Source organism: Blennius ocellaris (assembly GCF_963422515.1).
Source record: "Blennius ocellaris genome assembly, chromosome: 9".
In the NCBI taxonomy this organism is placed as follows: domain Eukaryota; kingdom Metazoa; phylum Chordata; class Actinopteri; order Blenniiformes; family Blenniidae; genus Blennius; species Blennius ocellaris.
The window spans coordinates 10,732,269-10,746,166 of NC_137658.1; the positions used below are offsets into that span (position 1 = coordinate 10,732,269).

The 13,898-nt window shown below is 43.4% G+C and overlaps 1 protein-coding gene across 1 annotated transcript; it reads left to right on the plus strand.

Moving 5' to 3' along the window:
- Positions 1-810: 810 nt before the first annotated feature.
- Positions 811-3,836, plus strand: LOC308134720 (receptor-type tyrosine-protein phosphatase F-like; the record flags this gene model as incomplete). The annotated part of the gene is made up of 11 exons (XM_080502493.1): positions 811-880; positions 946-1,016; positions 1,102-1,348; positions 1,430-1,510; positions 1,615-1,671; positions 2,487-2,615; positions 2,690-2,854; positions 3,189-3,235; positions 3,385-3,487; positions 3,578-3,608; positions 3,710-3,836. 11 exons carry the CDS (start codon positions 811-813, stop codon positions 3,765-3,767), a joined length of 1,059 nt encoding a protein of 352 aa, XP_080358619.1. The 3' UTR covers positions 3,768-3,836.
- Between the last annotated feature and the right edge of the window lie 10,062 nt (positions 3,837-13,898).

Genomic DNA, 13,898 nt, shown 5'->3' on the forward strand with positions numbered 1-13,898 from the left:
TCGAAGAGGGAGACTCGGGGACGTACGGCTGTCGCGTGGAACTCCCGGGCTGGTTCAATGACTTCAAACGTCAGATGACCCTGACAGTCAACGCAGGTCAGACCAGCAGACATTCACCATTGACACAAATAGCAGCTGTGACCATTTTGAAAAAGACGTCAATGTCTTCAGTTTTATCTTCCCTCATCTAATGGGGACAGAGAGACTTTCTTATCTCACCTTTCTAAGTACTGTTCTACTGCAGAGCAGGGATTTTTTTTTCCATTTGGCAGCTATCGTAATAGAATCAGTGCTGACTGATCTTTAGCGTTTTTTTTTCTTAATGAAAAAGAATATTGTCATCAGGTGTCTTCATTAAAAAAAAAAAAAAAAAGTAAAGTAGATTAGTCATGTGTGTTTGTTTTACCAATATTGTTTAATGTGGCAACTGGTAAGTTAACTCCTCTTTCTATCTAGTGCGCCCGAATCCCCTGAAGATAGAGATAAGCGAGGTTAAAGAAAGATCAATCACCATTCGCTGGACTCCTGGGTTTGATGGTGGCCAGCCAATCACAAGCTATATTGTTCATCTGAAGCACAAACAGGGTAAGCATAGAGAAGAAAAAAAACAAACAAACTCTCCTGGCAATCCTCAGTCAATTTCACCTAGCTTATTTTTTCTTTATAAATAATGTGCAATCTGGGTTTTAATCTTTGTCTTCCTATTGCTCAGCGCAATGGGACACTGCCGTGAGAACCGAAATATACAATCCTGCACTGACCCAGGTGACTCTTGTGGATTTACGTCCAGCCAAAGCCTACAACATTCGCATGTACGCTGATAACAGCGTGGGACTGAGTGAAGCCAGCGACGTCATCGCAGTGACAACTAAAGAAGCAGGTACATTCAGGGGTTATGAAGATATAATGACACAAAATAAAATCATAACCATGTTTTCTCTGCAGCGCCGGAGGGTCCTCCTCTGGATATGAAGCTTGAGGCCGTCAGCTCTCACAGTATCAAAGTTAGCTGGAAGGTGAAGTCTTTATTTTACTTGTTGTCACAGCTTTATTACATCCTTTTGTTCTGTGACTTGATGCGATTTGTTTGCTGTGGATCAGCCGCCAAGAGCCGATCTGAGAAACGGTGTCCTGCGGAGTTACAGCATCAGCTACAGAGAGTACGACCCCGCGGGAAGACATTTCAGACAGTGGAAGCACTTGAGCGTCACGCCCAGAAGTGAAGAAGAGAGCGTCGTCCTGAAGAACCTGAAGCCGTCCAGCAAGTACGGTGTTCTTGTACAGGCCAGAACAAATGCGGGGATAGGACCTGCGTCGACTGCGCCTCTCTGCTCCACCCTGGACGAGGGTAGGCTCGGAAACACCGTTCGCCAAATCTCACAAATGAAATAGTACAGATGTTAATTTGGTATTTCTATTGTCTCTCCAGCTCATGAAATAACGACAGTGTCCAGCCAATCGTCGTCTCCTGGTGCCACAGTGTGGATACAAGACATGAGTTCAACTACAGGTACATGTTGGTGGGCTGCTGAAACTATGAAATTTATTTCATTTTGGCGGGACTTTTCTTTTCTTTTCAACTAATTTTGCTGACATTTCAACCATTGTCAGCAGCTGAGGTCGTCCCTGAAGCCACAGTCTGGGAACAAAGCACAGTCCACAGCACAGCAGGTACACCTGGGGAGAATTCTATTCTATTCTATTCTATTCTATTCCACACGTGTAAACATATAGATCAGTTAAACTGATTACTTATATGTTAATTAAATTAATCCACACTGACATTATTGGTTGTGATATTATAATTTCAGTTTAAATCATTTTATCTTGAGTATTTTAAGCATTTTAAACCAATTCAACATGTTTTGTTTTTTTAACAAAATGCATCCTGTCACTATGTATATTTCTTTTGGAATTCAGCATGTATTTGTCACTAAATCTGTGTAGTGAAATCTAATAGGCTAAATAGGATGTTACTTGTTCATTCAGGTAGCCTATTAAGTCGTATACTCAAATGAAAGTTAAAGCTAAGGCACCAAGCAATGAAACTTTATTTTACAGCATATTGTGAAAAAGCTTTGTGCTGGGGGCTAAAAAGTTAAGCGGATATTCCTTACACATTTCAGAAACATTTGTTTGTGGTTAATTGCTGATTGTTGAAAATGTGTGGGAGGGTTTTTCTGTTTTTGTTCCGTAATGTACACGGCTTATCCAGGTTATGTCCTCCTTTGAATTATGGTCAACTTGTGATCAGCTCCACCAGCGGTGTAGAAGATTGGTTCATTGAAGTATGATACTGATTCAGAGATGAAGTTTGACTTGCTTTGATTTGAATACTTACAACTGTGCCTCCAAAAGCAGAAAACATATTCCCACAGGTGATAAATAAAAATAAAAAAAATACACAAATGAAAGCTGTGGTGTATAAAGATGAAGTGTTTACATCTATTTACTTCTGCTAAACGCCCTTGGTGTATTCCTTGTAGTTGCCCCAGATCCTCCAGTGGTTGACTTGAAAGAGGTGAAAGACAATACTATTTCCCTCTTTTGGACTCCTGGCTTTGAAGGTGACAGTCCCATCACGTCCTACTGCCTGGAGTACAAAGCAGCGAACGGTAAGGGAAAACCTCACTGAAATCTTATGTCGTTAATCCTTTTGGCAATATGTCAAATGTGTTTTTCTGTGCAGCCTCGTGGGATAACACAAAGACTGTCGTCGACTTTGGTCCCAACCAGACAGAGGCAACGATAATAGAGATAAATCCCTCAACGTACAACCTACGCATGTTTGCCAGGAACAGTGGGGTCACCAGTAAACCCAGCAACGTGCTCACCATCACCACCGGAGAGCCAGGTGTTGTGTTATTATGATTCTTGCTGTCTCAGCTGGATATTTTGTGTAGCACACTGAGGCGGAGCAGGCCTCAGTGTGAGCTTTCAGTGGACTGCGGCTCATTAGCAGCAGGTAGATTGTTTCCTTTGAAACCTCCGTGACAGAGGAAGTGGTGTTCCTTACTCTCCGCAAGGCAGTCAAAAATATCAACATCACAGTTCCTCAAACAGAAGGAAGCGTGGTCACATCTCAGCTCAGCTCTTTTGTTTGTTCCTGCACATTTTGCAGATTTGTGGAAAACGGCACTTTCTAAACTTCCTCCTGGCTGAATGTTTGTGTTTTATGTGCCCGACAGGTCACCAGAGGGGACATTTCACCACCGTATCAACTGACACTCAGGCCGTAAGTGTCAAACAGAGGCTTCATTACTCACACTGACTCAGCCAGCTGTGTCTAATGCTGACGGATTTCCCTCTAATGAGAAACACACGGAGCTGTAACCTCCTTGTTTTCTGCTGCTCTGTTAACTCTGAGTAAATTCTCCCTACTAGGTGAGTGCTGAGGAGGGTCCCGGTGGTCACCTCGCAGCCATCGTGGTGCCAGTGGTGCTGGTGCTGTTGACTGTTGCCATAGTAACTGCATGGCAACTCCGACGTGAGTGCACTCAGCGCGTCGCTTCTTATGGAAATTCAGATTAGATATATTGTGTTAATTTAATTTGATATTTCCAATCCATCTTCACAGGAATAAAACGTAAAAAAGGCAACCTGAGCATGTGCGTATTTGTGATATTTTGTACATGTACACAGCAAATCTTGCCTCTTGAAACACATTTACCTCTAAAATATCTGAAAATGTTCTGTTTGTTTGTTTCAGGTGGCTTACTGGAGGAGCGCTTCGTTTCAAAGGTGCTGAGTCACTACAAGAGTTGTAAAACTTTGCATTAGTCAGCATTTTAGCCTGTGGCAACATCTAAAAAAAAACGGATAATAAGCATACATTTTTCTTTTGCAAGCAAAAGGTTCAAACGATGTTTCAAATTCTTGTTCATGTTATATTTTTTTCCCCCATGTAGAAACGCTCCAATAATCATCGTCTGTGTCAACTGTATATTGTTTCTCATGACATTAGAAGAAGATCAACACCTCAAATTTATTCATCTGAACAAATTAAATACTTGCTGACTTGAACAGCTCTCGCTGGATCATGTTATCCTCTTCTGACTCTCCACACTGCTGATGACCACAGTGGGGTTTGGATTATTTTATTCTACTGGGAGCTGCTTAATTCTGGTGACTAACACACTCCCTCTCATTCTAAGGTAAAGAGACAGTAACTTTAGATACACTCCACAGAAATACCTCTACCTACTCCTCATTCTCCTGTCATTCTGTCATCCCTGTCTCTCCTTTTATTGCACTTAAAGCTCCTCACTATATATATATATATATATATATATATATATATATATATATATATATATATATATATATATATATATATATATATATATATATATATATAAAATGTTGTATAGTACATCTTGTAAGTATTGTTCATACAGTCTGCACTATTATGGTCTGTCTTTGTACACATTTGTCACCTTTGCGGGAAACATACAAATAAAAAAGACACTGATGATTAAGGACATTTTTAATTGAGGTGACATGTAGATCATACATAAACAGTCTCATCCTGGTATAAATAAACAGGGAGGAAACGGGGAGGAAACAACTGGCAAAGAATCGGCTTAGAATTATTCATAAAATCCATACGCATTTTGTGCAAGGGACAGTTTTAGATGAATGAATTAACTAACAGCCATTTTTAAATATATCGGTTAATGAAAAGGACAAAAACAATCACACACGGATATATTAATTTATTCAGTTTTCATTTACTCTCCTCTTATTAATATTGACTTTTTAAATTTTCTATTCTTACTCATTTGATATTGTATTATTCTGTTCTGCGTGTGGAGCAACTGTAAAGAATTTTCCTCTGGGACTAATAGAGTAGGGCTGAATGGTGGCGCTGCGGTTCGGTCGCTCACATCCCATGGGTCAAGTACTGGCAGGGCTTTTCTGTGTGGAGTTTACATGCTCTCTCTGGAGCAAACTTAGAATTGTTTAAGTTGATTGGAAAATCAATTATAGTTCAAACCATTGAATAAATATAACTATTTGATTTAATTGTTTATTATATATTTTATTCCCTCGCTGAAGTGCGTGTCTTATATGAGGAGTTAAATCGGATGGTCATCTCGCAATGTTTCACAATGCCCACTAGAGGGCACCAGAGCCTTACCTCATGGTTGAATGCCGAGCTCTCCAGCTATCAGTCACATCATCCTCATCATCATCATCATCATCAGCATCATCCTCATCATCATCATCATCATCATCAGAGCGGTCCTTAGGGGCAGGCGCTGCAGCCAGCTGGATTTCCATCCATCTGTCCTGTAAATCTCTTAATTGTCCTAATTAAGGATCAGAGGAAGAGGAGGAGATCTGATACCTCTACGGAGCTTTGAGGCAGCTGCCTGTGAGGGAGTCTCCCCACTAATGGGGGATCACAGAGGGATACCCAAGCCTGGTGTCTCTGCGGGGACCACGCGGCACAGTTGGGTTCAATGTTTGCACGTGCGTGAATGGATGTATACATGAATGGATGTTTGAAAAGTGACTTCCACTTCCTCATCTACTGTTTATGTCCCTGTAAGCTACTGGTGAAACAACGGTTGCTTTTGTTGTTTCTAAGTCGGCAAACAGAAGTCTGGCACTTCCTGAGGAATATACTAATGGCCCACAGGGATGTAAATATTGTAGATTATTGGTTTGCTGTGGTTACCCATCACAAACTCACAGACGCTGACGCACAAAGTCACTCCGCATGGTGTGTCCGCGGCCTGTAAACACGACTCCACCACATCCCTCCTCCTGAACGTCCGCTCATCTCCTGACCCTTCGCCTCTGCTGTCCGCTGCCATTTTCCTGCTTTCATGTGCCTTTTTTCCTTTGGCTTCGCTTATACAAACTGCAGCGCCTTCTTCCTGTACCGGTGCTTTCCTCCGTGTCAGACTTCCCCGTCCTTTCCTCCTTTCATCCATCTCTCGCTTTCTTTGTGCCCTGCTGATTACACTGTGTGGCATTTATACAAACAGAAGAAAAAAGGCAGGGAGACTTGTGGGATACACTGGTTGGGTGACTTTGATGAGGTCCCTTTGATTGGCCACACAGCAAAAAAACAATTTACATCACCCCCTCTACAATTACCACTGGTTATTGGGAGCTGGACCTCGGCAGCTATCAGTAACACACACAAGGCAACGAACCTGCGGGCCAGTGCACAGAGAATAAGTTGAAACCCAAATGGTGACGTTGCTGACCTGCAAAGAATTTACAATAAGTGTAATCTGCTCAACTGTTTTGTCACCTCATTCACAGCACGACTCCACCCTCTCCTTAAACATCTGAGACCAAACATCCATTAAGGCACCAGCGCAGCAGTCTTCATTCAAGCCATACAGAGCCGTGTCAGCTGTGCCTGCTGAAAGCTTCACTTGTGAAACTGCAGGTGGGAGATTGAGGACCGAGGAGGCAGTTTATGGTTATAATAACGGCAGCACGAGCAGGGGGACAGAGTCGGGACCGTAATAAATCATCTCTGTAGTTGTGACCACATCAAGGCGCCAACACTCAGGAAGTGGAGACTGTGAAACGTACCACATACACCAAAGACCGAGCTCCGCAGGAAGGGGCTGTATCCAGGCCTCTTTGCCCCAGAACGGATGCATGGTCCTGGGCCTGAGGAACTGCCAGATGTTGGCCCTTCTGGAGCGCCTTATGAACTTGAGAACAACAGAACAGATGAGTGTATTGAACAGAGCATAAATGAAAGGGGCAGGGATTTGAGGTGGAACAAAGAGGAACAGGGCGGCATAGAGGCAGTCTGTGAAAGCGTGTAGAGAGCTGGGGTATGGCCTTTTGCTGATGAAAGAAGGACTAATTGATTCAAGTCTTTATCCAGGCCCCCTGCAAACTTACAGCAGCTCAAAGGGAACTTTTCATCTTGTTAGAGCTACAGCATGCCTGTCAATGAGGCAATGAAAACATGGTGAAGTAGCAATCTTGAAGCCAGTGCCAAAAGTTTGAGCTGGTAAAAAAAAAAAAAACGGAGGGAAATACTGGATGTGATTAAAAGTTGAGACTGACTGTGAAGCAGCAATCTAAAAATCACTTCATTCATTATTTGATCCAACAGTGCATTTGTGTTGATTTGATCTGATTAGCCAACCTGAGTAACCTGGATAGGAAGCAGCAAACATGTTTGAAGGTCAGACATTACAGTTACCATGGAGACAAGTGTCACTTCCTCGGAGTATCAGCCCAAGTGTAATGCATACTATATTCACATATCTGATCATGTATGGCTGTGATTATGTGTACAGGATAACAGAAATATTCTGTGGACATCCCTTTTTTCAATATTATGTAATGGAGAAAAATAACAAAGTGGTATGATGATAATACTACTACTACTAATAATAATACTACTGCTAATAATAATCATAAAAAGAATAATAATAACAATTAATTTTGTACCAGCAGCAATAATAAGAAATAAATTAATTGACTTGTGATAATAAACATAATGGCATGATTTCATAATGTTAAAAACTCTGTGATGCACATGTGAAGTAATTGTGCAGACTCCCCAATGCGCGTTAGTGTAATATAGAGAGGGTTTTAAGCTCGGTTGCAAATTTCAACCTTCTTGTAGGTCTAAGTTTCCATAGAAACACAGACGACTTTATATTGATGTAGCGAGTTTATCAAATGCTGAGGAAAAAAAAAAATGTATTTGGCAGCAAGTCATTGAGGACAGAAATAGCTATACTGACATGCTTGTTGCTTTCCTTTGCACACCCATAATCCTTAATGCTCACAGATATTTCCATAAACGTTTGAACATCCAAAACCATATCTTGCACGATTCATATCACACGTCACCTCTCATTCAGGCGGCATTAAGTGTCACAGCTTTGAACAGAGACATGGGTCTTAATCTGTTTAAATTTGCTTCCTTCTGCCATACTAACACCACTGACTTTTGCTTTTTTATACACCTGCCCAGAGGCGAGTTCTCGTAAGGAGAGGCGTCAAATTGGAAGACCTCCATCGTCCTGGCAGCTGAACACAGTGGAAGTCTTGGATCTGTTCAGGGGATTGGACCAGCTGAGCTCTGCTGTGGAAGACAAGTGGCTGGCTCTGCTGAATGGGAGAAGAAGTGTGGATGGATGGAGGGAGAGGGGGTAAAGTAGAGGGGGAGGGAGGGAGGGAGAGGTAATCACATCAGGGGATTAGTGGCTGTTATTAATGGAGGATAAGGCTTTTGACTGTCACTCTGTCGCATCCAAACACACATACTTATGTATGTATGTATGTATGTATGTATGTATGTATGTATGTATGTATGTATGTATGTATGTATGTATGTATGTATGTATCTATCTATGTATCTATCTATCTATCTATCTATCTATCTATCTATCTATCTATCTATCTATCTATCTATCTATCTATCTATCTATCTATCTATCTATCTATCTATCTATCTGTCTGTCTGTCTGTCTGTCTGTCTGTCTGTCTGTCTGTCTGTCTGTCTGTCTGTCTGTCTGTCTGTCTGTCTGTCTGTCTGTCTGTCTGTCTGTCTGTCTGTCTGTCTGTCTGTCTGTCTGTCTGTCTGTCTGTCTATCTATCTATCTATCTATCTATCTATCTATCTATCTATCTATCTATCTATCTATCTATCTATCTATCTATCTATCTATCTATCTATCTATCTATCTATCTATCTATCTATCTATCTATCTATCTATCTATCTATCTATCTATCTATCTATCTATCTGTCAGACGATAATTCAATTACACAGCTGCCTCTCCTCGCCTCGTCCAACCTCTGGCCGACGGCAATGTGTTATGATTTTGGTTTGTAATATTCTTGCTACCTACTTCATGAGGGAGAAAAATGATCTGCTCCTGTGTGCATATTTGTGTGTGAGCGTGTGTCTGTGTGTGCGTGCGCGCGTGCATCCGTGTGTGTGCTGGCATGCCACCCCTTGAAAGATGGCCATTCAACGGTGAACAAACAAGACATTTGTCTAAAGTCTTGCATCACCTCAGGGAAGACTCTGTGGAAATGTGCTTTGCCAGGTTATCTTTCGCTGTTATTTTCTGTCTCCCTGTGACTCACAGGATCTGAACTTCATGGCAAGATTAGTGGGAAATACATTTTTTTTTTTTTTTTAAAGCAAGCAAAACTGAAGCCAGTCATTTGTGCCACTTCCACTTAGATGCAATTTGATAACTACCAAAGATGTTTGTGGGTTTTTTTCACTCCAGTGTATACATCCATGAATTGACAATCTATACATGTAGAAATACTGCGCTGCTCTGATAATGAATACATATATGACAGTTAAAGATCACACCTTAAAAGTATTCACTTATTTGCCTGAAATGCCAGTGAGTGTCATTTACAGTCACGATGGCTTTTCATAGAGAAGATGTACAGGCGCAGGCTAAAGAGAAACATTTGCAGACTCTTTCATCAGTGCGAACTCGCCTTAGCCTCGCACTGAGCCGCAAAGACACCAGCATCCCACCGTGAGCCGCAGACACAGCTGCACCGCAGTTTCATCATCTGAATGGAGTTTCACAGCAGTGGCAGGAAAACTAAAGTCCCTGAGCTCCATCCCATCACCGAGAGACCCTGGAGGTGCAGCAGCATGTCAGAGCAGCTCAGAGGCGACACAAATAAGTAAACAGACAGAATCCACATGCAAAGTGAGGAAAAACTGGAGGAAGCAATGGGAAGGGGCTTAGAAGCAGGCAACCGTTGCTTTGGCCGAGCAAAAAGAACAAATTAAAATGACATTTGGGTTTATGGACTTGATATCTTGGCTTTTGCATCCCTTCTTACAAAAAAAAAAAAAAGATCAACTAAACTTGTATGTGGAACTTCTTCACAGGGGCTGAATTGAAACGTTGTTACTTAAATAAATTGTTACTTTGTTGCGCTTGTCTGCAAATAAGTAAATAATGCTAAAAGTACAACTGCCTGCTTGTTTTTACACAACACTGTTTTTTAAGTTGGTCTCTATGAACAGAGGGAGCTGAAGGCCCTGTGGGGATACACACACTCTCATATCCTCAGACAAACACACACACACACACACACGCCAATCTATCTGTCTGTCAGCTCTGTGCTCATAATCACATCCTATCCCCGCATGTTCCCATACACACAACCCCCCTGCCTCGCTTCACTGTAGAGGGAGAGAAACCAGAGATCCCTCCAAATGCTCTCTAAGATTAAGGCTTTGTGTTTTACATGTGTTATCGTTGCTTCCCTTCGTTATCCCCCTGCTTTTGTCTCAGCCTCCTCCTCTAATTAGAATCTTGTCCCTTTCATTCCTCCATTTGCCTTTCTTCCACCTGTGAGAGTGAGAAGAAGACCGTGGAGGGACGAGAAGAAGAAAAAGAAGTAGAATCAGAAGAGGAAGAAGAGAAAGAAGAAGAAGAAGAAGAAGAAGAGAGAAGGAAGGAAGGAAGGAATGGGTAGAGCGAGATGAAAAGCCCGCCACACAGAGCGAGTGGCGGAGCGTTGTGGAATGTGGTGTCTGAGGGGAGGATGAAGGCGCTTGTCACGTCTCATCACACAAACGTACGTACACACACACACACACACACACACACACACACACACACACACACACACACACACACACACACACACACACACACACACACACACACACACACACACACACACACACACACACACACACAACCACGGCCCCGCTGAGCTGAGCTTTGAAAAGAAGAAAGTGTAAAGGGAATGAAAAAGAAGAAAGAAGAACAAGCAAGAAGAAGCCACAATGTTGGATGTTTCATTTTGACCCATATTTGTCCTGACGCATAAATCAAACAGGCACTGAGGAGCCGGGCGCATCTGTCATGACAGCTCGTTGGAGAAAATATCCAAGCGGATCCAGCAGAACACACACTCTGTTGGTGGTATGAGCAGCAATTAGGAGCTGCATATAATGAGAACAACAAATGTATACAATGTTAAGGCAAGGGAGCCTTCTAAACACCTATTTATTTTTTCTAAAATGCAAACTGCTCTAACAAGCATAAAATGATTGCCCCCCCCCCCCTTCCCTCCTCATCTCCTTCCCGCTTTGCCTCCAGCCAAGTTCAGTGCTGTCCGTCCTTTGGCCCACAGGGTCGCCTCCTTGGCTGCTTATGTGCGAGGTGAGGACAGGCTGGCACTGCGCCTCTGTGTGCGGTCAGGCCGTGTTTACATCTGTCTGGCCCTGGAGCCTGAAGCCTGGAACCTGGAGCAGCGCGCCGGTGCATCCTGGACATTACCCAGCAGACTGGAGCGGGACCTGAGGACTGACTCTTACTCAGGCCGCCTGATGAATGGCCTACAGTCTCAAAAAGCCATACATGTCCCTTTGCATAACTGACCCCTTTTCCTCTGTTGCTTTTAAATCTTCTGCCTTTGTTGTCGATTGCCCCAAACTACAACTCCACATACTCAATGCTCTCCCCAGACATTCTTGCATCTCACTACGAGGGAAAATGGCATAAGGAGCTTTGGCCTGCATGTTCAGAAAACTCCGCTTCCCCTGATTGAATGTCTATATGTTAGTGCTTAGGATTTGCGTGTCTGAGATATGTTTAACATGCACTAATCCGCTGGAAGCAGCAAAGAAAGGAGCGAACTGAATGGCACTAGTTGCAGTACATGACAAACAGTGTGATCTGCCTTTTGTTTTTGATAGCTGATGAATATGCATGTGGCCCCGGGAGTGATTGAGTTTGGGGTGGGGTGGGGGCTCGGAAGAGCATGTTAAACAATAGAATTACATCTCTGACATGCATTCACCGCAAGGCTGGGATTAAACGCAGCGCAGAAGAAGAAAAAAAAAGACAAGAAGGAAGAAGGGAAAGGGATAGAGATGGAGAGCAGAGCGATAAAGAACAGATCCGCTGCTTATCTATTGAAGAAATGGAGGCCTCGGGGAGAAGGGGGGAGGAAGGAGACGAGGAGGGTGGAACAGGGAGAGGAGGAGATGGGGGAGCGGGTCGTCAATCCGATGTATTTAATTTCTTTTGCTGTTACTGAATCATCAAGGGGATGATCCAACAGTAGATCAAAAGAACAAGCAAGGGAACGGGGGGAAAAAGCAGATTAATGCAACAGAACAAAAGAACAGTCTCTCCAAGATGCTCACAACTCCCCTCTCCCCGTCCTCCACTTACCATCCCTTCATCACTTCTTCACTGCCCATTGTCGTCTTTTTCCTCTCTTTTTCACATTTTCTTTCAAGACAACTTTCAGAACTGTTTTGAAGACGTAAACACATTGTGAGAGGAGTCGTGAAGTGGAACGAGGCTGACGTCTCAGAATGCTCTTGAATGGCAAAGTTTATTAAAATCTGATTCATCTTCACGTGTTTCATCTGACGTCCGTCATGTAGTGAGAGCAGCTTCCCATGAGGCCATGGGCAGACAGCTTGTTTAGTCTGCGCTGCCCTCCTTGGCCGGGTCTTGAACAGGCTTTTATGAAAAGCCTACAGATCGGAGCCGTGGATGTCCAGTGAGCGTGTCAGTTTTTATTTTGAATGTCGGTTTTGCTCAAACGATGTTGGTGTTTAAAGTAAAGCCTTTAACTGGACTGTAACATACAAGTACAGTCATAGCATAGTTCCCCTTGAGCGCTGCTGGTTTGTGGTGGTGTCTAAAGTGTTTTCATGTATATAGTACTGTAACTGGCCCAGCACAGGTTCTTCTGTCTTTCTGCCTGTGCGTAGACAATTTTGAGTCATATCTCAACTCTGACTGCAAACCTGTAGTGTTTGTGTGTGTGCGTCTGTGCCAGTGTGTGTCTGTACGCACTCGCCAGGTCAAGCTTGGACGACCATGCAGGCAACATGGGATGACCATGTCCAGTTAAAACAAATATAAAGGGCCTCAGTGATGCTGTTATTATCCCATTTTACATTTCACTGCATTCCCTTCTCGCCTGCTAACACTTCTCTCTTTTTCCCTCTCACTTTCTCTCCCTCTCTCTGTCACCTTTTCTGTCACTCTGCCCAAACCGCTGCAACTCCCACTCAGTTCACCATAAAGCCTCTTCATACCTGCCTGTCGTCTCCAGATGGCAGGTTGAGGTGTGTGTGTGTGTGTGTGTGTGTGTGTGTGTGTGTGTGTGTGTGTGTGTGTGTGTGTGTGTGTGTGTGTGTGTGTGTGTGTGTGTGTGTGTGTGTGTGTGTGTGTGTGTGTGTGTGTGTGTGTGTGTGCGGATACTGCTAAGCCTGGTTTTATTCCACAATTGACTCCCTCCACACACCCGGCTTTCCCCCCCAGACTCTGATAAACTAAAGCGAACCCAGGACTGAGAAGTCAAGTGGTGTCCAGCCAAGCTCACGGATGGTTGACTGTCAATATTGACCCCGGGCTTGGTGTCTCTCTGTGGAAACGAGGAATAACCCCCCCCCCTCCCGGCATGTCACCTTGATTCGCTCACACACAGATAGGACCAAGTTGGCAGTAGAAGCTTGACCCAACCGCTGACCTTGGTCTGGGTATTTTCTCATCCTGCTGCTAGTTAAGAACAGACTCGTGAAAGGTGTGAATCCATGCCCACCTCTGCAAGCCAACAGCAAGTGATGAATGGCAGTGAGATATTGTCACTGATGCTTCAGTTTGAAGGTGCATTGTTAACTGTTCCTTGCCAAACAACTGCAACAAAGAGAAGCTTCATACTCATGTACACGATTAGAGATCTGCTCAGAGTTTGTCTGGAAGGAGAAAAAGTACAGAAGTATTGTCTGTGCGTGAACTGATGTATCGGTGTGCTTCTGTGTACTTGTCTTTGTGTGTTTGTCAGCACAAACACCTAACATTGAAGGAGACAGGCTGCCTCCTGACAGTTATTTGCGAGTTTTGGTCTCTCTGTGCTCTAACTTTCTGTCTCTCTTCCCCT